Source organism: Vanellus vanellus (assembly GCF_965231255.1).
Source record: "Vanellus vanellus genome assembly, chromosome: 6".
Classification (NCBI taxonomy): domain Eukaryota; kingdom Metazoa; phylum Chordata; class Aves; order Charadriiformes; family Charadriidae; genus Vanellus; species Vanellus vanellus.
The window spans coordinates 21069033-21096629 of record NC_138911.1 but is presented as its reverse complement, the minus strand read 5'-3'; the positions used below and the strand labels follow the sequence as shown (position 1 = coordinate 21096629).

General features: G+C 40.1%; 1 protein-coding gene across 3 annotated transcripts in view; it reads right to left on the bottom strand.

Moving 5' to 3' along the window:
- The window catches only part of LRP5 (LDL receptor related protein 5), a 166906-nt gene that overhangs the window by 60314 nt on the left and 78995 nt on the right, over positions 1 to 27597 (bottom strand). For all 3 annotated transcript variants that reach the window (XM_082486003.1, XM_082486002.1, XM_082486001.1), the window contains exons 6-7: positions 26232 to 26628; positions 25587 to 25758 (exon numbers count right to left, since the gene is read on the bottom strand). In XM_082486003.1, the coding sequence (XP_082342129.1) occupies positions 25587 to 25758; positions 26232 to 26628 (569 nt within the window). The remainder of the gene's footprint in view (positions 1 to 25586; positions 25759 to 26231; positions 26629 to 27597) is intronic.

Here is a 27597-nt window from a genome sequence, read left to right as displayed (position 1 = left end):
TGAAAAAATAGTGTAAGTAATTTCCACTGTGATATTTAGTTCAATCATTTTGAGTTTTGGAAAGAGGAAGCTGACTTGTATGTTCAGAAACAAATAATAATTACAGCCACGCTTGCGTGTGTGAGTAGGCACTTGGATGCTTTCTGCTGATAAATGCATTTGAAATATGGCTGCCCCAAGTAACATGAAAACAATATCTAGATAGGCACAGGTATCAGACAGGACAACTGAGGACCAGAGATTTAGTCCCAGAAAACAGGAAAAATCTTGCACTACAGCTCCTCTATATTCTGGTCTGTCCTTCCCCATAGAGCAGAGAATTCTCAAAGTAGCTGTGAAGCATCAATAACCCCCGGCTAGTTTGGTGCCATTGTCAGTGGCACAGATGCTTTTTTTTTTTTTTCTTTTTTTTCAGATTCAGGCTCAAATTTAAACACCAGCAACACAGTTTTGTTGTTTTCCATATTCTAGCCGAACATGGCAAGTTGTGGTCACTGCTCAGGAAGAGCTCAAGATGGGACCTGGTTAATTTGCAGTCTCTGAGAGGGGACAGCAGATATGTGGTTTTTGTTTTGAGGAGATGGGACAAGGGTTTTTTTTGCCAGTTTACTGCAAGTAACACTCGGTCAGAACTGTGCGATCTAACTGTGCTTGGCTTGACTACTGAGAGCCCCAAGATCTTTCTCCTCTTCAGCAAGTCACTTCTCATATGACCAGGATCCACACTACTTCCTCCACCAGAGTAAAGAAAGAGTTAGGTAGAGAACTTGTGTCCCAGCAGAGCTCAAGGGAGGGAAGAGCATAACGAAAGCAACAGATGCAAAGGTGGCCAAGAAAAATGAGCCTACCAGTCTGGCTGGGGCAGAGAAGATAAAGACATAAAGACAGACTGCCATATGCTAAGCAGCTGCACTTCTGTCTAGTTTGGGGACCAGTAGACCTACTGGTCCTGCCTTTCAGAAGATGCCATCTCCTGAAGAACAGGCTGCATAATAGGACAAAGAAGGGCTGCTTCTGTGAAAATAGTTTATTGACCTGATGGGAAAGGTAAGGCCATCTAAAACTGACAAGGATGAGGATAAATATAACACAGAGGCTCTACGTACTCTGCAATGTTGGAAGGCTCTTGTTCCCTCAGACAGATGACAGACTACTCAGAGTAGGTAGGGAGATAAGCTTCACGTAGCTGGAGCAGGGAAATGAGAATGTTCTTAATTCCTTTTAGAGTTCCTCCATGAACTGGGATGAAACACATTTTAAACATGCATGACTCCCTCTTGTGCTTCACAGGATGTCTGCATACACAGCTGCTAAGACCATGAATGTGCCCTCAGATCTTGTAGCAGGTTACAGAAATTATCACCGCTGTACAAACCTATTAAGTGGTAACTGGGGGAAGTTTCTGGCCTCAGTCTTCACTTACCAAAGAGAGAACAACAAAAACAATTTCCCAGTGCACTGATAACATCAGTTCCAGACTGATGTTTGTTAATTGAAGCAGGGTAGGTAGAAATAAAGAACAACAGGGGAAGCATGTAAGATACATTCAAATTCCCCATATTTAAGAGATGCATTGTAAAGCTGAGAAAACTAGCAAGGAAAAAGAATGACCTCTGCTTTGTTTTGATAAAGAAGAACTTGACTAGATCAACACAGGTTTTAGCATCTAAACTAAAGAATGGGGACAACTTCTTCAAAAATGGGACTAAACAAATGATCTTGTCAGCCTGGAAAAGTGGAGGGAAGGGCAGAACAGACCTCTTCCTTTTTTCCTGCTACTGGCCACCTGCAAGACTGAACTAGTCTCTCATTTCAGTGCCTCTCTCCTTTTGTTTTGTCTGTTTAGCCTGGGGGCATGGTGGGTGGCTGCTTAGGTGTTGTGGGTTGGTTGGTTTGTCAGCTTTTTTTGTAACTTATATTTGGTATTTTACTTAAATCTTCAGCTTTTGAGAGACATTGACTGGCTGGAAATCTTGGCTTAAATTCTAATATAAATGTTTCAAGTGTTCTGGGTTTCAGAGAAATTTAAAAAATGTAACATGAATCCCTAAAAGGCTTAAAAGAAAAGGGCAAAAGGCAAGTTTAGTCATTTTAAATCCCCATTTTTAAGCAGATCTTCTTTAGGGAGAAAAGCTGTTTCATGCATGAGCTGCACTGCCTGGGGCAATGGGACAACCTCATCGTCTGGGTTTAGTAAGACTGGAACAACCACACACTGTTTTCAGGCTGCGACTGGCATTAGAAAGATTCACAGTCTTCATTAGGAATCAAAAAAATAATCTTCACTTTGTCCCTATCAGGAACTTTCTCATGAAAGGACACCTTGAGTAAGGGCTGAGAAAGAGTTTCAGGATCTGGCTACGTGTATGAGTGTGCATATGTATAAACACAGATACATACAAATATATATTTTTGTATGTGTGTGCATGCAATTGCATATGTGTGTGTTCCTAATGTTTTCAGAAATCCTGTTTCCTGTTGGAAGATGCAAAGACATGAATAACCCACCCATGGACAAATCAGTTACATATTCTTTACTTCTCAAGCCAAATATTCCTGGTGATATATAATGAGATTTTACATACTTTGTGCCTCATTGACTAATTAGATGAATGCAGGCTGCTACTCCCCCTGTCCCTCCCTTTTTGTAATAGGGACTTTCATCGCCTGTAGCTACACAAGTGTGATTGCTTTTGCCAAATACTTGGAGATACTGCTAATGGCTTCATTTGAACTCCACATTGCTGCATATTAGTTGGAGGATGGTGGGTTGTGTATTTTAATCCATATTGTGATTGCTTTGATGTTGTTTGTAATGAGGAATATTGTTTTATTTATACATATCAGAGTTGTTACAGGAATTTGTGCTTCCCAAAGGATTATATTTCCACTGTCAAACAGAGTGTATACTTAGAAGAAGGGGGAGGCTAACTAGAGGTCAATTTGCCACTCACAAACTACAGTGCTTAGCCTCTTTCACAGTTCTTTCCATCCATGGGTCCAAACACTTTATACAGAAAGCTATCAGTTATCCCCACCTTGCACACAAGGAAACTGAGTCAGGACATTGCCACACACTGCTGTAAGTCACATGGATGGTTAATGCAGCATCTGTAGTCACAGGACCCACTGCTGCCTCCAGATTGACACTGCCACCCACACATTTTTTAAATACACACAGGAACTACCAGAAATAAGGACCCATAATTTTCACATCCCTGACAGACAGAGCATAAGAAGGCAGAAAGAACAAAGTTGAGGGGAAGGTTTGGCTGAAGATGTTTTTAAAAGGAATTAAAAAAATTTAACCATAATTTAATTTATGGCTTCTGTTACTCCTCCTACTTCCAAATGCTGTGACCACAAACTACAGCACTACTTTTTTTCTCCCTTCAGAAGCTCAAAGTCCATGTACAAATTATTATAGACTCTTGAAATCAGGCATTTATGCCAGAGGCAAGAATGAAACTGCACCTCTACAATACAGAAAAATGGTATCTCATTGCTAATCTCCAAGGTCAAGTACTTAGTACCCAAGACGCAGATGACTGTTCTGGGGAAAAAAATCCTGTCATTAAATGCAGTTTCCAGTGCAGCTCACTTCAATGTAAATTAAAGCCTGAGTAGCAGGTCTTACTGTATGGAAAACAAATCTGTCTTGCCAAAGTGAGTTTTGCCTCCCAGTGGTCATTTTGAGAGTGCTGCAGGGGCTTTTATCACTTCAGTTAGACAAATTTTTCTTGGCCTCATTTAAACATTTAATTTTAACGTGAGGGTCTTTTAAAATTACAAAATCTGCCCACTTGCAATGGGAGAACTTTTCAGAGTACTTTGTGGACTCTCCAGAGCTTCTTTTTCAGAATGAAACTTCTGCTTGGGGCATATCTTTGTCTTTTCCTATTTATTCAATGCTTTGTTTTGACAGATTTAGTTGTTTATGATCATTATAGTATTCCGGTGGAAAGAAATTATGAGGGTGACAGCGGAGGGGAAGGAGAGTGAGGGTGCTAACAACACGCCAGATCTGGTAGAAAAGGCACTTTAACAGACCTTTCAGCATCTTCTGGAAACAGTCAGTTTCACTGCAGAACTACAGAAGGAAGAGGGCTTATAGTTAATACATGGAGAACCTGGATGCTCCTGGCTGCCAGAACTTGACTCACAGGTGCGTGAAAAAAATGGAGTTTTTCTCTGACCCGGCAACTGGCACATATTCTAAGCACTCTTTAGACACTAAGTACACTGCTGCAATCGCTCAAGTTATTTAAGGAATGTGAACTCCATCTGAATAAAATCTCCCAGTACAGCTGCCGGACAGGACTAAACTGTATCATTCTCCTGACTCAACTGACCGAGATGAGATGGCACTGCACCTGACTGGAGCAGAGGGTAAGGACAGATGGACACCCACCCAGCATGGCATGTCCGGCACTGTGATAACCCCAGCTGAGCACATAGGGTCTTACCTGCTGTAGAGAATGAATTAAGGCCACGTCTGAGCCTTAGTTCCCACCTTACAGTCAGCAAGGATGACAAGCTGGGTCACAAGGATGCTGCAGAGAACCCTGTGTGTCAGTAGAGGTACAGACTCATGGAGGACCTCTCCCCCTCAATTTATTAAACGAGGCTGAAAGCTAGAGAGAGTAATCTAAAGAGACCAAAATAATTAATTTTCTACTCCAAGTTACTGGGTTGACATAAAAGAACAACCTTTACAGCAACCATTCCATGCATCTATTGGAAATGCATGCTTTTTTTGAACCTGAGGACATGGGAGGAGGCAGCCAGTGTGACTACAAAAATTTCCGCTTTCTGTTTAAATTTGGGACTGTATTTAGACTTGATGGCTTATCGTTTGAGAGGTTTCTCTGGATAGAGGGAAGGTTTGGTTGTTTGTTTGTATTAGGGATAAATAAGCAGTTTCCTGATTGGGGTCCCAGTGTTTATATTTGTCAATTTTATGCCGACTGTGAGTAAAAAAAAACAAATAATTTACTCAAACACTGATTTAATTTTTCAGTACATCAAATACCAATTCCTTTTTAAAAAGAATTGGTCATTTCCACACAAAAAATATTTCAAATTTTGGGAACGCCTGGACTATGAAGCTGTTATATAGTAAACTATTAGATACTCAAAGAAGTTTCTCTCAAAAAGGAAGCTGAAGATGGTTTGATCAGAAATGGGAGACATCCTATGACCTTCCACTGCCTGTATCTTAATGATGATGTGTGAGTTCCAACTGTATATTCAACATGAGACTTTTACCTACCCCTTGACCATGAACTGTTGGCACTGCCCACTCGGTTCTCTAAGGAACTGACAAAAGCAGCTGTAACACGGAGGAAAGAAATACTTGCAAAAATCTAGGGTGAAAACTTTCACCCACTTATTTGGAAAGGTAGCAGGGTGAGAAGTTTACAAGCGACATGCCTTTGGCTTGTCTAGTACTCACCTCTCCAAAGCAGAAGAAATCTGAGAACTTACTGAAATTAATTTCCTTTCACTCTTTGCGGGGGTCTCTAATGGAGAAGCTCAAGTCCATTTACTTTAAAGCACCAAGGCTGAAAAAGACAGCGGTTCTCAAGTTGATTCAGCAACAGATTAGTTGCCCAAGGACTCAAAGAAGGGCAAAGACCTGAATGTTATCAGAATAAACTGTTTGAGCCTTATCTGCTGACATAAACTTGTCAGATGTTAACACAGTATATAGATGCCTAGGACCTCTTTGCTCTATGTCTCTCCTCCAAATGCTTGTTTCAGCATAGAAAAAGTGAAAAACAAAGAGTACTTGTACCAAGTTTAATTTGGAGAAAAATAAATTACCTCAACTGTTCCAGCATTCATTCATAGCATAAGGTATCCCACTCCACTTTGGAGACTGACATGCTTAAGAACCTAGTCTGTTGCTCCAAAACCAAACTATTCGTGTTTTATTATCAGTCTGTGATAGCAAATTATCTTTGATCTCATCCCATCCTCCCCCTCTCAAACTTCATTGGCAATCTTTTCTCTTTTGACAACCATTTGCTATTTGTTTTCAACTTCTTTCACAAAATCTAAGCAAGATGGGATATTCACCAACAAAAACAACTTTAACTTTGGACAAAGCTGTCCTGGATTACTGAGTGCCCTATTACAATCACAAGTTCAAACTTTCAAAAGCCAGGAAATAGAGAATGAAGGCACCAACTGATGCAACCTTTACTTTGTTCTTAAAAATGGTCAGTAACAGCTAGCATTGATTTCCATACATTGTAGCATGATCAACAGTAAGTATGAAAATGAAGAGAAAAAAGGCCAGTTATCTTGTAGATCCTTCCCATCTCAGAAGTAGAAGGCAACAAAAAACATGGATGAAAAGCTCTTGACTACACAAGGGTGGCATCAAGCGCACTGGTTCTGTGGAACAAATGGGATTCCTCCTCCCTGTGAACTATCTCCATAGCAGGAACGAACAGGTGACTGACAAGGCAGAACTGTCGTGAGGGTGTTAAGCTCACACCAAAAGGAGATCCTGTTATTCCATAAGCACCATACAAAGTCTCCAGACCCACATTCCATAATGCCATGAATGCGAAGTGTCAAAGACAAGGAGGAGATGATGTTCATTTTGCTGCCTGTACGGCCATGCCAGAAGCCTGTTGATAAAACAAGACGAAAGGCAAATGCTTGTATCAAGAACAATTTTGACATTTGGTCTACTACTGAATCCTCAAAGGCGGATGTACAAGATCAGAACATTAAAACCATAAGACTTATGGAGGTTTGTGGCACTCCACAAAAGTGCCTGGAATCTCCCCATTTCATGGCATCAGTAAGTTTGCATTTATGTAGCATTTCACAAACCTTAAATTAGTAAGGCCTCAACATGCTGGAAAACACTAACCTTCTTCCACTGCAGGGGCACACGATATTGAAACGCCCAACCCAAGGTCTTACAGCAAGTCAGTACAAGTACGACCCACTTTTGTCCCTGGGGGATCTACTTTATACCGGAAGATTTCCCTAGTACAACTCTGCCAGAAACACCCACTAGAAGAGGAACATCTCATACCAAAGGAAGGAGGGTTGGTGCTCTCTGGATGACATAAGCACTCTGAGCAAATGGCCTTCACAGCTCTAGCATAGGCTGAGGGACCTGACTTCTTCCACACGCCTAATCCTCCCAACTCTTAGATCTGGCCTGAGTCCCAAATCTAACTGCCTCCAGGCAGTTCACTTAACTGACACATGCCTCAATTTAACCATCTCTAATGTGAAGGGCAATGATGCTCCCTGCAAGAGCTCTTCATCTTTCTAGAAGTGGGTGGTGCCAAGTTCAATCCTTCTCTAAAAGGACAGTACTCATGTTTCACTGCCTCACAGGATGCTCTTGAAAAGTCGCTGCAAAACACAGTATCTCCCTAGGGGAGCAAACCCAAAGCTAGGCCTTATTAAACCTCTACTGGGCCATCAGAGCAAAACCAACCTTTAAGAAAAAACAAAAACAACAAACCCAGGAGTTTTGTAATTACTACTTGAAGAATCTTCAGAACGTCCTGGTTCTCACCTCTATCACCTCCCAGATTCCCTGTGGAACCTGGCATTAATTGCTCATTCTTCTTGTGCCCAACATTTCCAAATGACCTTAGGCTGGCCCTTGCCATTTTAGAGTAGGAGTTCATCAGGAGTACATCTCTTGTATCAGTTTGGACTAGCAAAAATGGTATCTCTGAAGCATGGCAAAGTCTTCAGGAATAACTTACAATCTAAGCATAAATTCACAGTCATGAGATTTCCCAGCTGCAGTGATTTCTACACAAGCTGTCACAGGTAATGACACGTTGTGTGTCGAAAATTTGCCTAAGTTGACATTATTTTTGTGGGTGCTCTGCAAACAAACCCAAGCAACTCTCTTTTCAATGCTCATGACATTTCACTTATCCTTTAACAAAGACAGCCCATTTCTGTGCTTTCAGTCCAGGTCCTGCTTCATATTGCTACATGCAGGTAGTACCAGCTCTACATTCAGCTGCTGGTTGCAACTTCTCTTTTAAGCATTTGTATTAATTTGATATAATAATATGCCACCCATTAATATTCTGTTCTGACAACAGACTTGAGTAGTTGGATTATTTCCAGTGAGTATGAATCTGCACCAGCAAATCCAGTGTTCAGAAACAGTTATACAGTAAGAACAGGTAATATGTAGATTATCCTGTGCTGCTATTTGATGGCACCATTTATCAGTGGAAGGTAGAGAACTATTTTGGCCAAAATAAAACATAACTGCTTTGCTTTCCAAAGAAAAAAACAACACCCCTTAAAATCACCAACTCATTAAGTGGTTCATAGACTTCAATCTCACAACCATTTAAAAAAACGGGTTCCACTGTTCATTCATACGCATTTCTCCATACTGAGCTCCCTCTAGTTGTACTGCAGAGGACTAACCAGCATGCCACGGGTGAAGTGGATGACACCGATATTGCCACAGACACATGGCTCCCAGTTCTATAGAGTGATAAGAGTAAGAGGATCATATATTAGGCTGGACAGCAAGTTCTAGAGAACATTCTAGAGAATATTCCTTCCTAACCCCATATCCTTATGACTCTGCACATACACACAAGGCACACCAAGTACCTATTAAGAAAGTATTTTCTGGTTCACCTCAGACCACTGATTCGGTTTCACACCTCCAGATGTGGCCCAGCTGAATAGGTCTTCTCAGTTACACATGAGACACAGAAACCTTCTGACTCCTACAGGCATGCAGCTGGAGCCCTGAGCCCTGAAACTTAACAATAATACTACCTCATGAGGTTAGAAAGGTAAAGCAAAGAAAAAACAAATGAACATACAGACGAATCCAGTAAAAGCAGTATTAAAGTAAAAGCAAGCTTTTTATTTATACCTTACATCACTAAAAAAGGCAATTATATAGCTATTATTGGTCACAGCACAGAATTTGGATGTGACTTTTCGACACTGGACAACATCCATTGCTTCTGGGTTAGGAAAACCTCACATGACAAAAGCACTGAGGAGATATGACAAAAGAACCTGAGGAGATGAACTAGAAGACTGACTATCTACACTCTTTGAGCACAATTTGAAAAAAAACAAAACGTTATTGCTATTTGAGCAAGGGGAGGGAGGCCTCAAACCAAACCAGATCTTTCACATTGGTGAAATTGACGTATTGAGTTTATTAATTCTTACTGATTATCTGATAAATTGAAGATCCTTTCTGAGATGTTTACAAGAGACTAGGGGTTTGAGTGCGAACTCTCCTCGTGTAGATCTATGCTAACTGCTTGGGGCTAAACGAGAAGGCCTCATGACAGAAAGGGAAGATGACAACAGGTAGCTGGGTCTACAACCTTGCTGCTTTAACCAGCTTGATAAGGAGAAACCCCAGGGGAGGGAAACAACAGTTCTGCTCTCCTAGAGGCAGATCTCACCTGCCTTTTCTCCAAGGACGCAGCTTTCATCACTAGTGGTTTCTAAAGCAGAGGGGCTGTCCTGTGCTTTACCTGCTAGGTGAGACCAATGGGATTTTCAGGCATTCAAAATAAGACTAAAATGTTAATAATACATATGACAGAAGCAAGTTTTATTGTAGAAGCAACTACCTAGGTTCTAATGATGTCCTTCCTGGAAAGTTCCTTCTTGCCTTAAATCTACTAAAAATGTTTGAAATTTTAACAAAGAATAAAACCAGACTAAATAAACCCATAGCTAGATGACAGGTGCACTCTGTGCTTGCCACCCGTCTTGCAAATTGTAATGTTTCACTTTTCAACAGGATATACATATATAATTATTAAATATACATTTTTTATGTATATAAACACTATATATGTATGTATATAAACACTATATATACTACTGACAAGTTAAAAAAGCACATGATCCAAAATTTCACATAATCATGAGCTAGCAGGCAACATAATTAAAAATAACCCAATACAATATTTGATCTAAGAAAAACTGCATGTATATTTTTTAGCTAGAAAATAACTTTAAGTCAAGTGAAGAACTCAAAGGCAACTCAGATGAATAACTGGCAAAATACAATCTGAGCAATTGCTTGTCTTTCTAAACTAAGAGCTCTGCTCAATGAGATTTATAAAGGTAACACATCCCATGAAGCAAGTCACTTCAAATTAAGAGGCAGGAAAAAAATTACTATAAAAATATGAGCTAAGATGGGAATAGTAGCAGGCAAATTTTACAATTTTGAATGGATAGTAGGTGACATCTACAAAGTGGCTTTAAATGTCGGATAAAAGTCACTGGAGGCATGGCAAGATGAAAAACAGCCCAATGTGTTCATAAAATTGATCACAAGTGGCTCCTGAGGGAAAGGCAAAAGGCAACAGAAATACCTACACTAGCTGTAAATGCAATAGGACAGCAGGGGCCCATCGTAGGTGAAGTCAATGACACAATAAAAGGTGACAAGGAAAACATACGGCACCCCCAACAGAAACAAGCATGCAGACAAAATGTAAAATGACAAGGATAATCAAGATGTCCCTATAGTCAGGATCAAGAGAAGGAAATGACCAACTTGAACACATTTCTCTATAAAGTTTGTTATTCTTGTGGCCAGCTATGAAAAAACCTATTAACACTGACATTGATCATCAGTTTTAAGTAGAGAAAATTACAATTTAGAAAACTATGAAGAAATTAAATATTATAGAATCTCTTCTCTCCTTATCCTTCTTGGCGACCTCTTAAAATCTGCTTTCCTGGGCTTGCTGAAGAGCACATTTCTTTTTCTGCTTTTTTCCCCTTTTAATAGAAATATTAACAATAACTTCATATTACTTCCTTTATTTCCTGTCCGTTCTCTGTTGATCTCATTTTTACATTAGCACTACTGCAAAAAACACTGCAAACCATGCACAGGCTAAGATTTAAAAAATTAAGGTGGGTATTTGTCAACCTTTTAATTCCTCTGTTAAAAAAAAACAAACAAGAAAACACAAGCCACACAACTAGGAATCCATCAGTAATGGAAAGAGAAATGCAAGGAATCTATAGACCCATTCTTTAAAAACTATGAACAGGGAAAAGAAGACTCAATGAAGAAGGCTGCCCTTGCTAGTTTTTTGAAGGCAGAAAAAAATGTGAAACAAAAAGTCTGAGGAGAAAATTAGAAGCAGCTTTCAAAATAACACCAAACAAAACACCACTGTGTTAGGAGGGAAAAGGGGGGGGGGGGGGGGGGGGGGGGGAAGGGAGAGAGAAAAAATAAAAAAAAAAGGGAAAATAAAAGAAAAAATGGAAAACAAGAAAAAAGCCAATCCAACTGCTTGAGTGCTAGGATCTTTAATACTGCCAACCCACAAACCCATCAAACATTTTCCACCCATCTACTACGCTTCTTTCTTTAATACTACAATCCTTCTGAAAAGGGGAGGCAGAAGAAAAATGATTGCACTTAATTTGCATAACTGCACAACACAGGAGATTTATGAGCATTTTTTAACAGCCAAATCAGCCAAACAAATTGTCTGCAGAACTGCAACAGTAAGCTATTGGGGTTCTTACCATCAGCAACATCACAAGTGTGTTGGGAGAATCAAATCTTTTATTATAAAAATCAATCACAATTCCCATTCTGTTCCTCAGTCCCTAAATAAAAACCCAAAAAACTGAGTGCTGCTAATTTAGCCTTCTCACTGAAGAATGACTACCAGATAAAAAGGGAGCCGACAGCTGGCCCAGAGCCAAAAAGAAAGCTTTCAGGCACAAAAATTGCTGAGAACAATGTTTGTTCTGCACTCAGTAATTTTTTTACATGCAACTCTGTACAGACAAGACATATCTGGTGACATGGCTAAGAATATACATTTATGATGGAGGATATCTCCTTTTAAAAGGAGAAATAAATTAGAGAGTAACACCTCCTTTTGCAAGCTGCAAGGAGAAGAATTCCTAGAGCAATTCAATTCAGCACAAGGAACAAGGTTTCTTTCAAAAAGTCACCCTCTAACTGGGAAGGACGCTTCTTTGCAGGGAGTCTGAACTGAGAAATATGCAGCTCCTTGCTTTCTATTTATAGTCATTCAGGCAGTGAATAGTCTCATTCCAAATGCCACAAGGCATACTCACAACCTTTTATTCCAGAGACCTGATTTGTGTTTCATTTCAAAAAGTCCAGCCCGAGGAAAAAAAAAAAAAAAAGGGGGGGGGGGGGGGGCGGGCAGGAGGAGGAGAAATGGCAACACAACACGCAACAGAAACACTTTTTTTTCCCCAACTTTTCCTTTATGAAGCTGGTGCTGGAGAGTGTGGAAAAGAGTGGGTTTTTTTGGAAACTTCCTTATGGGAAGGAAAAAAAGTATAAGCTTTGGAAGCGCATGCGTTTTTATTCATTAACACTGAATACCAGTTGCCCTGCAATTTAAGCAAGTCTGGGGGACAGAGGAAAAGGAGCGAGGGGTGAGAGCATTTCAATTACTTGGCTTTGAAGGATCCTTCTGAATGAGAAAGAGACAGAAAACACTTGTCAAATGCAAGTTCAAGTGAAAGCCACTTCTGCCAATGAAGTGTGCAGATGGCTGTGGGGGTTCCGCTGAACCCTAACTGGGCCTCTATTATGTCTTTATTGCTCACAAAAAGGCAAGGGTCACCTTCAGTGTAGAATAAGTTAGCATCTTTTCCCACAGAATGACTCTAGTCAATCAAGCCAAGCAAAGTAAGTCTTCCTTTGAGTGACTGCTATCCCATCAGCGCATTGAAGAATTTTTCGAAAAGCTAAATAGACACAAAAACCTTTGGTCTCATCTTGTCTACTGACATTTACCAGAAAAATTTCCCACCGTTGCAGGCAATCTTGGGAGAACTAGAGTAGGCTGGTGGTGGCTGTCATGTATGTCTGCTAGATTTCTTTCTCATTAGGGCCAGATGACACAAGTCTAAAAACGGTACTGAGAGCTTTCAAAATTTCACTAATAAGACGTGGCACGAAAATCAAGTTCTACACCTCTGTTTTTTGTGTGTGTTCTCCAGAAACATGGGAACCCCACCAGGCCAGCCCATCACATCAGGTCTCCTGTTTCTAACAGCATCCAGGTTCACATGTTTGACAACCAAAGGTTGTGGAAATTTCTGCCGATAAGCACCTGCAGTACCACCACCTGCTCTCCCAGTGTTGCTCAACACAATCCAGCCAGTACTTTCCAACATTATCTTCTGTGGTGCTGTGAAATAACGTCACCAATGCAGAACCCTTAAAAAAACCAACAAAGTTGAAATAGAAGGTTGCTAGAATGTGTGCTTGTGGCACAAACCCCTGTATTCTCCATTTGAAAAGCTCACACCTAAGGTCACTAAACACCAAGAAAGGTGCAGTGTCATTCCCACTGGGTTCAAAGGATTACATACAAGGAGAGTTCCAGATGCTGAAAGGTCACATATCTCCAATACTTTCCTTTCAAGACAGCAACAGGAAAATGAGGGCAGAGGAAGGACTTTTTCCCAGTAAACCTACCTGATTGGGTACACTGTGCATATTGACACAACTATCCCCAAAGTATCAGAGAAATAAGTCTCTCTCAACATTGCTGTAAGACAATATTCATGGGATCACAACTCCTGAGCAGCACAAATCACATTCCCTGTAGGTCAGAGGTAAGCTGTATGGCAAAGCTCAGTATTATTCTTGGAAGAGAACAGGAGAAAGTAGGAAAACAAAAGCAAAAGGGGGAATAGTATTTAAATAAAATTCCTTATAGCTACTGGCAAACAATATAGCACGTAACTTTGAGACAGTTACTAAGTTAAAAACTCTCTTAACTGTCCTCCCTGCTACTCTGACAAAGAAAATTCAGGTTACTCCAAGTTCCATAGAAGCCACCTTTTCCTCAGCAACTGGAAAAAGACATACATATTCTGCACCAGAAGACAGCAGGTTATGAGAAGGGGAGCCCATTTCCACGCTTCGTAGTACAGCTAAATACAAAATCCATCTTTTAAATACAGGAAGTTAATCCCAACAAGGGAAGTAAAGCAGAATTCTCTCCCTAGCAAGCGGAAAAGGGTGATTTGATATCAGATATCCTAAAATAATTCTTCATGGAGAAAGGAGAGCCTCAAGCATGTAAAACTCAAATAATTCTTCAACTTTGTAGTTTAATACATCCTCAGGATTTCCTCTTGATAAATATAGTAAAAGCTGCACATAACAGAAGTAGTTTCTGACCACTCCACAAAAACCAAAGCTGTCTGTCAGTTGCTTGGTTTTTTAAGTTTTCCCTTTAAAAAAAGTAGTACAAAACAATATAGTCCCTGGAAAATCGACAAGATTGAGAGGTCTTTATGACTATACAGCAACCCTAATAAATCATAAATGGTTGTAGATGAAAATAAGTTCATATTGGTACAGATTCCACTGTGGAAAGACTCAAATGAATATTTAAACTGGCAGCTGCCAATATTTGTGGATTTTTCCCTTCAAAGCTAATGGATACAGGATCAAACTGGGCACATAAAAGTTTGGGAGAATCTTTGATCGAGAGCATCCTATGGAGGGTCATTCAATCAAATCATTATTTTGGGGATTTGAGCAACCTAGTCTAGTGTGCCTGCCCATCACAGAGGGGTTGGAACTAGATGATCTTTAAGGTCTCTTCCACCTCTAACCATTCTGTGATATTAGAGAGTTTTCTACTAGTGCATTAAGTGGCATGACTAACACAGGCTGCACCATCTCCTGTATCCTCTACTTGGGACAAGAAGCCCATGCTGTGACTGCTTCCACAGAATGGGGTTTTGCTGCAAGGCTGGTTTTGCTCTGCTCCTTTACAGATGAACGTTTCTATTTATTTACGATGCTGAAGGCAAGGTCAGCTAATACGAACCTTGCACTTAGAACAGAGTACTGAACTTTTTGATGTTTTTTACTTCCTGGAAATTGGGAAAAGGGGGGAGAAGGGGAGGTTAACCCACTATCTCAGCACAACCCTTTAGAAAAAAATTCTCTTTACTACAGAAAACATTTGCTTTTGTTGTGGAAAATCTGTTTATACTCAACAGTACCCCAGACAGCAGTCTTCACTTCAGAGGTGTAGCTGCCTTTTCCATATGCATGTCCTAGACCATAAAGAAAAGAACTGGAGTCTTGAATTTGGTTTGAAGCTATTTGGGAAATCTCAGCTTAGAGAACTAAGAATGTGCCCATGGCACCACATGGTGCTGAGGAGACATGGTACAATCATTTTGGTCCAAGACGTTTTCCTTGAGGACTGAAGCCTCCACAGCCCTGTATACTGGGCAGCTGCATTTCAGCCAAAAGGTGATAAAGACAGGATTAACTGAGGCTAGGTCACCATCCACCTGTGGAGGCATCCCCCCTCCCCTCCCCTCCCCTCCCCTCCCCTCCCCTCCCCTCCCCTCCCCTCCCCTCCCCTCCCCTCCCCTCCGTAACAGCAGAAAAAGTTTTACTCAAGACGGCAGAAGAAAGCAAAATTATATGTATCTCCAAGAGCACTACTGAACACAGGATGGAACTGACCAAAGTTTGGATGTGTCCCTTATACCAAACACTTTCTGTTTCAACACTGTCATACCTTTCTCTTGGTCAGGGCTCAGATACAAGTTCACCTTGTAGCTAACTCAGAACACTGGAAAAGGACAGGAGGGAATTCATCTTGATAAGTTTATCTTCTTCCATTCGGTCAATGAGTCTTTCTCCTCTATGAACACTTCCTTACTACACAGCTTAGAGCAGAAAGGTGCAACACTTGATTCTGATCAGCAAAAGCATCTCATTTTGTGAAGCTGCCTCTGACTTTCTTCAGCGGCTCCCACACTTGGTAATAGTCCTCTTAAACATAAACAAAGCTCATGTGGTGCAAGGTATAAAATAACAAAATTCCTAATTAAGTAGTAAGCAAAACATAGACAACTTGATCTCGTAATTAGAAGAGCGGAGCTAGAAGGCTCTATGCTCCTAAACAGGATATAGACTTTGTGTGTTAGCAGGTAGAGGCTGGCTATATTTTTATGTTCCAGAAAGAGGTCTCACACCAGGAAATCCTGAACCAGAGTTCAGGGTTTAGAAACGTGTAACACAGCAGAAGAGTTTAAATTCATAAGAAATCATTAGGATCTGAAATCATGCAGCAGGCTGACCTGCTGAACATCACAGATCATTGTATGTCGTCTCAGCAGTCTCTGTTCCCCACTATAGGCTGGGTGTGTACAAGGGTGGACAAACTGCAACGTCATTTCTATGGTAGCAAACTAATAAAGAAAAATCATTCCAAATATGCCTGAGCACAAAACTCTAAATTCTTTCAGCAGAGGAAGTTGAGACTCCACTAACATCCTTGCCAGTCTGAACTGAGGTACTTATTCTTGACTCCAAATCTGGTGATGAGTCTGATGGTGCAAGCAGAACACAGCCAACAGGCAGATGAGAGAGTGAGGATTCCTGAAGAGGAGAGAATAAAAGACCCTCTTCCCCTAGCTACCAGGTTTCCTTCTTCTTCCTAAAGGTGCACACTCCCTTTTCACTGAAGGAGTGCTGTCAGGCTTTATATAATTTTGTAGAATTAGTGAGTCTTAGAATTAGTTAGGCTTATTTTTTATGCAACCCTCCACAGATATTTATAATTGTCATCGTTAAAGCACTGAACTCAAAGATACAGCGCTCTCCTCTCCCAAAAAGCCTGTGTTCCATCCCAGCAACGTCCCTCTGGGAAAAGCAATCATAACTAATTTGTCATCAGTCTTAACAAAGTCCAAGAACTGCCAGAACCCTGCAGCAACATTTTAAGATAGTCCTTCCTCCAAATGACTCCTCCTATCCATTCTACAATGACTATCTGGCTGCTGGTAAAAATTTGGTCCCAAGCTCACTTGTATAGATTATTCCCCTTCAGAACCTTAAAAGACAGTTAGTTATACACCAAGTCTTTGAACACTGCTACAAATATAGCTCTCATGCAATAATATTTTCTGAGCAGCTCTCTTCAAGTAAAACAAAAAAACCCATCCACCTACAACAGCATTCGTGCTTGCTGGTTCTTCAAGCAAAACACATAGCAATACAAAAACCTAACAGCTATTTAAAACTAATAAAAACATTGTGGTATATAATGCTCACAAACCACACACACAACTTCCGACAAAAAACCATACCCAACAGCCATCAACATGTACACATGTCACTCCCCCAGCAACACAGCTTAATCCCAGGCAGGAGAGTAGTACATTGCAAAACTAGAAGTAGCACCAATGGTAGCATTCAAAGGAGCAGCCCAGGTTGCAGGAATACACTGCTGAACAGAGCTATACAAACAGCAGGGATGTATACATGGTTTGTTAGCCCAATTCTGACATGTGCTATTCAACACTAACTTATTACACGTCGATATAATATGATATGTATCACTTTAGATATGCAGCACTTGCATCTAGAAAGGATATAATTTACAAATGTACCCGAAGCAAAAATTATAGTATATAGTGTAGATACACTTCATCTAAGGACCATAGTATAAGCTTCAATTAATAATTTATTTCTAACAATTACATTAGCTGACATTTCTCTGCCACAGTTCTAACTCGAATCAAATGTCACTGAGAAATTTAAAAAAAAAAAAAAAATCACTGAAATTAAGACTCCCTCACTATCAACAATTTAAGTGATTTTATTACTGCAGCTGTGTACTTAGACTGATATCTATTCTTTAGATCAAGGAGATCCTGTATTTTTTATTTCTGTATCCATTTCACTTTTCTGTTATGTTTCAATACAAATATGCAGCATGGAGAATATTTACATTAACATAAATATAAACTAGGTCTTCTGAAATACACTCATATTTATAGAAAAATTATGCTTTGAGTTTTTTATATCTAATTAGCATGTGGTGATAAGTTTGAATTAGTTGTTCTCTCTATGAGATTTGCCTGTTTCAATAAATCAGTCCAGAATATCTCTCAAGCAGTTTATTACACTACATAGTCGTCTTAATCCTTCCAAGCAAAATGCCAATGCAAAGAAACACACACACATAAATGTATCAGTTATGACAAAACATCTCATGCATAAATTAAATATTGCACTTTTTAGGTCAAACAACTGGAAAACAAAGTGGGATATGTGAAGTGTACTCACACTTCTTTAGAAAAAGCAGCCTTAAATTAGTTTAGCTGTTAATTTTTTTCCCCCAGTACATCTGACTTCTGCAAAGCCTACTCCCATTTAAGTAGCAAATTGTTCCAAATGTCATTTTACGCGATTTATGCAGAATGTAATCAACAACAAACTAATTATAAAGATAATTTCCTTAAATTTCAAGGACAGCCCACATAACTGCATCTTGGAAAATTTCTTCAGTGAACTCCAGGACTGTCAACTGATGCTGACTTACACTTTAGACTTAAACACCCTACAAACTTGCAAAGAATTACTGTACATAATTATGACTCTTCTGCAAAGACAAATGAATGACATTTGCCAATAGAGGAGAAGGAGGGGAATGAGGGGAAGTTGCCAGAAGGGATAGTCTGCATAACATTTATTCCAAGAATATTGCACAAACTTAAGTAAAATGCATACATAATAACAGGCACCTGAGAATCCAGTAATTGCTCATTATGCAATTATACCTTAGGCACTCTAAGCAAATGTTGAAGAAATAATACATGGGAAAACCTGGCTAACCACAAAATTGTTTTTAAGGAGAATTAGGAAACTCTACACATGGATGCCATTGGGCCTTTGCTTCTCCCTCTGCTGGAACCCAGTAATCCTTATTAATCTTCTGTTTGCTCCTGGAAATCACCTTTTCTCTGTCAGTAAAATCCAGAGTTCAGTTGGATTAATCCATGCCCCTTACTTGTAGCTGAGGTTGGACAGACAAACACATGATTTCGACAGACATGACTCAAAATTTTCTATATATTTTTCCTTGCCTTATACTTTGCCATACTAATTAAAAAAAAAAAAAATAAAAGCTGGGAACAATGTTACCACAGGGTGCCAAATTTGCAGCGAAAGCCCCATAGGCTCCTGTCACACAAAATTTTGACAAGCCTTGCCAAATGGTTTCTTCAGGATGCAAACTGCTTGCAAAGTGACTGGGCCCTTTGTGTTGCAGCTGAATGCTGCAGATGGGAAGGTTAGGAGAGGGTTTTTGCCAGGAAAGGGTAACTGCTGTTTTCACCCTGTGAAGTTTTACACGCACAAGTAGGAACATACTCTCCTGGTACAGGACGCTGCTTGGTACCTTCAAGAGCTCTGCAGCGTTTCTTTTCTAATTGTGGAAGAGCACATCCACAAGTAACGTCAAAATGAGTTACTAAAAACAAACAAAACCACCCTCAAAACAAACAAACAAACAAACCCAAACCAGAGACATCTACAGTACATTTCAAACCTGAGGTGCAGCAAAAATAGGACAGATGTCTTCAGCTTATCATATTTCGAAGCTGTACAAAGTTCAGTCACTGTTTAAAAACTCTGTATACGCACAGGCCTTCCCAGGGAGAGTACCAAGCAGAGATAGGCACAAATATGCACAAGCTACACTCACTCATTTTTTTCTATATGGAAAGCAGTTGAAGGTATGCTATATGATGAAAGCAATTCTCATCTACAAGCCGTTCGTCAGAAAGCTACAAAAAAGTCTACACAGTGCACTTTTTACATTATTGAGCATCAGTCTTAATTCTACTTCTTCCCCGACAGGCTTTAAGTCCCACCGTGCTCTGCATAGTAGTAGAAGTAATGGTTTTCATTTATTCTATTTTGCAACTTCTACACAGTGAGGTGGGGCATTTTGAGGAAGGTAAAAGTAGATGGATAGAGGAAAACAGCGCCCATGGGAATTTTCTCCTTTCTACGGCTTTCGCGGATCTTTGCTCTCTGGAAAATTACCAGTTGCTTCAAAAAATCTGGGATTGCAGTTTTCAAATGAAAAAACTGTCAAGTGACAGCACTGCAAAAGCCCAAGAGAAAGTAATTGCTCTGAAAGGAAGGTGATGGGATTAGAAGATGTGCTTTAACAGTCATCTACTACAATAAAGAGCAATGTACTGGCCCAGCCACTGTTCCTCTCCATTACCATCTAACAGCTCTTTGGCCTCCCATCTTCAGCACTGTCCCGGTTTGAGGTAAAACAGAACCAATTTTGTTCAGTAACTTCACTTCTTAGCTGGGCCTCTTCTAACTACTGAAATTAACTGCATATTGTGCAGACAGTGTTCACTCTCTCAGAGTGATAAGACCAATTGTTTATAGCTGATGCCCAGGCATGGTGTGCAGAGAGGCTCTGGCTTATACTCATTGCTATAACGCCCAAGGCCAACCAACTCTGTTATTTGCCCCGTTGGAGGGTCAGAAGCGGAAGAGCATAGTGGGGTCTCACCTGCGGGGAGGAGCGGACAGGACAGGTGACCCAAAACTGACCAACAGGGTATTCCATCCCATCTGCCTCATGCTCAGTATAAAAGCTGAGGGATCAAAGGGTCAGCTCTCTTCCTTCAATGGCCGACGTCTGAGGAGGACTCTGTTTGTCTGCCTGTGATCCCGACCCTGAATCCAGATCCGAAATCCAGTTCCCGTCCGTCACCGAGTCCAGCCTGGGACTGCCCCAGTGCCAGCCGGTGACGTGACTGTCATCTCGGGAACTTGATACGGTTTTGTAGATCTTTCATTATTTCTTTTTATTTTATTATTAATATTTCATTAAAGTAGTTTAGTTTCTTCTAAACTCATAAGTCTCTTTTTCCTCCTCTGCCTCTCTCTTTGAAGAGGGGTAGAGGGGAGCATCTGTTGGTCCCATCTGGGATCCCCCAGGTCCCCAGTTGCGGATTTTGGCCTAAACCACGACAACCACACACAAGGCAGTGTGCTGTGATCCACATGCCATGTGCCACCTTCTTTGCCTTCTGCAATACACTGCAGCTGCAGAGTGCCACTTTCTGAAATGCACAGGGACCCTGCAGTTCATCAAAGTCTCCTTCAGGAGCACTCAACATAAATCTGAATGTTGTTTTAGATGAAGCAAGAACTCTCTCCTTGCAACATAGCCACAGAGTAAACCACTCAAAGCTACATCAATTTTTGTTTAGTTTGTTTTTTTTTTTTTTTCCTATCTAATGCGTTACAAAATAGAGTTACAGCTTACTATCTACTATCCCACCTACGCTAGTTTTAGGTGTTAACATAAACAAAATTTATCCAGCAACATGCTTCAAGGTAGTTTTGGGTGAAGAAAAATCCTAATACTCAGCTAGGTCAACTATAGTATAAAATATAAATGCGTATCCTTGACTTGCAGTCAGCTGTTTTTTGTTTCTGACAAGCTGTGGATGCAACAGACATACATACGCATACAGAACAAATCACGGAGACACCAGCTGCATTGGCAAGCCACTTAAGTGGCATGCTCTTGGCAACAGAACAGATGCATGAGAGAATGACTTTAAGCGTGGCCAGCAGGTCAAGGGAGGTGATTCTGCCCCTCTACTCTGCTCTGGTGAGACCCCACCTGGAGTACTGCACCGAGCTCTGGGGCCCCCAACGTAAGAAGGACATGGACCCGTTGGAGCAAGCCCAGAGGAGGGCCACAAAGATGATCAGAGGGCTGGAACACCTCTCCTATGAAGACAGCCTGAGAGAGTTGGGGTTTTTCATCCTGGAGAAGAGAAGACCCCAGGGAGACCTTATAGCAACTTTCCAGTATCTGAAGGGGGCCTACAAGAAAGCTGGAGAGGGATTTTTTACAAGGGCATGTGGTGATAGGATGAGGGGTAATGGCTTCAAACTGGAAGAGGGTAGATTTAGAATAAATATTAGGAGGAAGTTTTTCACTATGAGAGTGGTGAGACACTGCAACAGGTAGCCCAGAGAAATTGTGGATGCCCTATCCCTAGAAATGTTCAAGGCCAGGCTGGATGGGGCTTCAAAGCAACCTGGTCTAGTGGAAGGTGTCCCTACCAACGGCAGAGGGATTGAAACTAGACGATCTTCAAGGTCCCTTCCAACCTAAACCATTCTATGATTCTATGCTGAATAACTTCAACAGCAAGTAAAAGTGGAAATGCCCCACCTCATACACCATAGAGTGAGGCTCCACGTGCACTGGGGACAGCAGAGTAGCACAAACAATGCCTTACTAGGAAAATCTAGGGTATTGACAGAACCTCTTAAACACAGAAATCTTGCAGAAAAGCACTGTTAGGTTATAAATATAGCAAGTTGAACAACAAATGTGAAATACAATCCATTGGATCAATTTGCTTGTATCCTAAAATATTTCCTCGGTGCACTTTTTCATCTTGTAGAGGAGTATTAATGAAAAGAAGCTCTATCAGAGACCAATATCACTCTGGCCAGTATCTGAGGGGTATTAGTGACTGATTAAGTTACACAGCTCTTTCCCAACTGAGCAGAACACACAAAAGTGCCTGGCACACCTTCCAAAATGGAAGCTGAAAATTTCTTTTTTAATGGAAGTTCTGCAATAGACATCTAATATCCATTTCTACTGATAACGTGCCAGTGCCGTTTTAACTCATGCCAGTCCAGAACGGACGCTAACAGACCCCTTCACAGCATGGTTGAGAACTGTGGGAAAACACACATGATTTTTTTTCCCCATCATATCCTAAATGGGCCTATTCAGATATTTGTAAATACAGCCTCAGAAGGATTCTGTTTGTGATAGCTAACAAAAGTAAATTCCAAGCATAAAAAGAAAAACTGCAAAAAGAAAAGAAAAGGCAGGAGAGGGAGACTAAAAATGAGAATATTTACACTTGTTTTAGTCTAAGAAAATGTGGAATCCATTGCTAGGAGGATGGAGATGTCACTCTTTGTGCTAACAATTAAAGCAGGATTGCACAATATATAGGAATCAATGTATCTACAGATGTCACAATCGACTTCACGTAAAGAGTATCTTCTGTTTGCAACACCAAGTGAACCACCCTCTTCTCTATTTTTGCAAATAGAAGAGAACCACAAAAAGTAAGTATAATAAGCAAAAGTAAAACTGAGGGAATAAAAACCCCTTAGTTGGCTTCTCTGATTTTCCTAAACTTCGATGCCAAACCAAACAGTATTGCTGGCTTCGCTGCCATACAATGAAGTGAGACAGACCAAATAGACAGTTCAAACCCATGAAACGCATGCACAACTACAGTCCCAGCTATAAAAAGTGGCATCTGGAACATTCCTTGTCCTCAAGGCCGAAAGGTAAGGGGAGAACAGGACCTTCCTGATAGTCATCAAGCCCAGAACTTAGCTACTGCCGAACACTGAAGTTACATTTCTGGAGTCAGCAGTCTTGCTTCCCCACTTCTTGAGGGCAAAACCTGTAGAGAGCATAGTCATTCCTCAAAATTTATTTATCTAAAAATGCTGCGTATGCTACTCCCCCAAACAACATGAAAAATCAATCAACTTCACAGGCCATGACCAAGGGAAAAATTTCTATATTGCTTTTCTTAGGTGTTGGTACAGAAATAGACTGTTGTAACAGTATAGCCAAAACGTGACTTCAGCAAATTAGCTTATACCATAGGAAGAAAATTTTTAATTATTGCTTTAAAGAGAAAAAACTTTTTTGGGGGTGTTTACTCTCACATTCTGGTTTGATAACTGTTTTTATGAATTTATTTCAATTAGCTAGTTATTGCCCTCATCTTACTTTGAAGCTAATCCAAATTCCCTACAGAATTCCCTTTTCAAATTAAAATACTCAGAGCTAATTATGTAGTACCTTTAATGTTCAAACTGTTCTATCTTTGTGGTAGATAAACAACTACTTCATACTAAGAATATGCCACAACCAGGTCAAGGGACCTATGGCCACCAGTTATCTGAAGGTTAACAAGACATTAAAAAGGAACATTTGTCTGGCTGACAAATCTATAATGATCTAAAGATAACACAGTAGGAATTTTTGAATTTGCCTGATCTCAGGCCACATCTCATGCTGTCATCCAAACCCTCGGGTTGATCATAACCTACTATAACAACTTGAGACTGACGTTCAAAATCCAATTTTTCTTTCTTAGAAATATGAGCACAAGCAGCCAGTAACCAGATGCACTTCTTAAACAACTATTTTATTTAGAAACTAAGCATTGAGGGTGGTGGGGAATACTACGGGATCTTAAGCAACTATTTGAGACTTCTTCATGTCTGGCTGTATCCATATTATCTATACATATCCTCAGCTGTCTCAAATTAAATGGACACACTCATGCAAGTAAGCACACTACTACAAGTATACAAGACTACAGGTCTTCAGCAACTCCACAAATGTATCCAAAACAAATGTATAAAATGGCTGTTGATCAGTATTTCTAGATTACACAAAAGCCCTGTGCTCTTCTACATCACAATATTATCAAGCTCTATCAATTTGCTGGATTTCCTCTCAGCTGAATACTTTTGTTAATAATTCACTGAAACCTCAGAATCTTATGAACACACGCTCCGAAGCCCAAAAAAACCTTGCCCCAAACCTTCATTTTAACTCTTTCAGTTATTGATCACCTTCTGGTCTGAGTGAAACTACTTTAGGATTCAGTTCTCTGCAGTGGTATCTAAGACTTGTTTCTCTTCTCTGACAGCACAATTATTCTTTTAGATTAAGATTTAACCATGCAATATTAATGCAAAAACAATAGCGAAAAAGGCATCTCCTTTAGGAAAATATCTCTTGAAACATCTCGGGCCTTGCCAGTACAATTGTCAATGTCCATGACTACACCAGTACAGATGCCTGCTTTGGCCATATTTTAAATTTAAAGCAATGAATCTCCAGAGACACTTCACTATCTTACTCCTGGGAGCACATCATAACAGACAAGCAGATAATTTCTCCAACTTTGTTGAGCATTTGGGCAATAGGTAGACAGGATGAATTTTTTTTCATTTTTAAGAAAATTCTTCCCAAAGAAAGAGGGGCATAAGGGAATCACACTCTTCTATTAGACATTCTTTCAACAACTAAGAAATACTAAATATTGTCATAAATGTTTATACAACATTGTGAAGAGGATTTCCCCTCCTCAAATTCAGAAGTAGAATGCCTACATTGTTCTCAAAGCAGGCAGTACATTAAAAATTATTTCTTGTCCATGCATCTGGACAGCACATAATCATTAAGGTCCTGAAATATGGCTCTCTAGGGCCCCCACATCCACCTTCTTCTGTACACGAACACTGAATGAAGTCTTTTGCATGCAGCAATTTTAGATACTAATAGTATCCAAGCACCACAGATAAGACAAAACATCTTTTAAAGGGGCTGTACCTGAGTCTTCCGATTTGTTGCAAAAGCCTCAGGTAAAACCTGAGATTTCAAGAAATTAACTTACACTTGTAGCAATGTAGACATAACAAACATAATATTTCTTACAAAACTTTTCTGAACCAGATGAATGTGTTTCCTTTCTTCTCAAATATGTATTGTTTTGCTAAATATCATGTTAGTATTAATGAAACAACAGACTCCTCAAAAAAATGGATAAATGTGTCTAAGACATAAAGCAGCACATGAGAATAGCACTTGTTTTCTAAGAATGCACCCAAGTATGGCTCTATTACTCACCTCAATTTTATCTGTTTTTGCATCTCCCCAGTAAAGCTTGTCTTTTTCAAGATCCAGTGCCAAGCCATTAGGCCAACCTAGGGATGTATTTACCAGAACTCGCCTTTCTGAGCCATCCAAATAAGCACACTCTATCTTTGGGCTTTCACCCCAGTCTGTCCAATACATGTAGCTGTAAAAAAGAAGAGGGGAAACAGTCAATGCACATAACACGCAAGACAAAAAAAGTGTCAAGATCTGTCCTGCTTTTGAAAGAAGTTACTAACTTTCTGCTTCCCCAACTGCAGCAAACAAGCCAACATGAGCTGTAATCAGTTATGATATAAAGTTTAGCATTAAATAAATTAAACTATTGAAAACATGCAGTGGCCCAATTCTTTCATACTTATGATAATACTGAAGATGCAGAGGAAAGAAAATTCAACCAAACACACAATGTATAGGTTTATTGAAGAACACTATATTTAGAAGTCACCTTTTATATATACAGTATTAAAGGGACGAAGCAAGGGAAAGACAGTTATTTCCAGAATATTTGACAAATAATATACACATTATCTCACTATTTGCAGATTTTCAGTTTCTGGAGAACACAAACTGGACCCAAAGAACTACCACAAGGCTATCAATAAACACAAAACTTACCCCATTACAGGATTGAGTACTATTGCTCGAGGTTCATCTAGGTTTTCTGAGATAAGGATCTTTCTTGATGTCCCATTCAACCGGGTCACTTCAATGCGGTCTGTTCCAGTATCAGTCCAGTAGAGGTTCCTTGCCACCCAATCCACAGCAATACCATCTGGATGGTTGATCTCTGTGGTTACCAGAGTCTGTGCTCCAGAGCCATCAAGGTAGGCCCGACGAATTGCCCGGACATCATCATCAGTCCAGTAGATGTAGCCTTCCACAGGATCGTAGTCTATGGCAATTGCATGTCTGATATTGTCTATCTGCAGAATAATGTCAGTGAAATCTGGCATGTCCAGGGAAATCCTCCTCAAGTCAGTCCTTCTGGCGAGCAGCAAGACTTCTTCAGCACCTGGAGAAAAAACCATTCACTGTATCATTTCCTTTTCTACTGATGTGAACAATTGAATTAAGCACAGCAGGCAGTGAACTGCCACTATCACTAAAATAAGAAGAGATTTCCTTAAAATAAGGACATCAAATTTTCATTTAAATACAGACTTATCTGAGCAGGGAGTTATTCCTAATCGGTTCTTCTCAACTAGTTACTTATGCTGGCACTCTTATTTCACAATGACAGCATCTTTCTCCCTGCCTCCTAAACTAATATGGAACATAGCAATCTCTATCCAGAATCTAAAAAAAAAAAAAAAAAAAGTAGGTAATTTGGTGGGATCCAAATATTTCATCACGTTACATAGAATTCCTCAGCTCAGCCAAATTTCCCATTAGCTGTACCAGTGCATTAGACCTGGTTTTCACACACAAGCCCTACATAATAAATGACAAGGGCTAACAGAAGATTTGAGTATTTTGTAAACAAATTACATCAATGATTTGCTTCAGACAGCCCAACAAGAAAGCAAGTCGTAACTACAGCAAGTATTTCTCATCTGGCCTAAGTTGATGCAAAACTAATTCTAAGGCAAAAGGACTGTTGTTCTTTTCTGTCCTCTATTCTTTCTCCCCACTGAAAAGTTTCACTGCTTGTGGAAAGGGTGCCAAACAACCTGGAGCACATTTCAAAGACAAACGGTATCTTCAGTATTGTCTTTCTGGCAATTTCTTTTATCAGTACAAAAACAGGGGACACAGTAAAACATCCAGTTGCTTAACACGTTTTCCCTGCATTTACCTATGCATGCTTCAGCACAAGAAGAAGAATACGAGTACGTGTCTTTTTCCTACTCTGTTACTAAATTGATGCTCTGTAATTTGAAAACTGACAAGGTGGTTTTAATCATTTAGCAAAAATCCAAAACTGGAAACCAGAACAAAAATCACTTGTCACATTTCATCCAGACCAGCAAACACCAGCAGA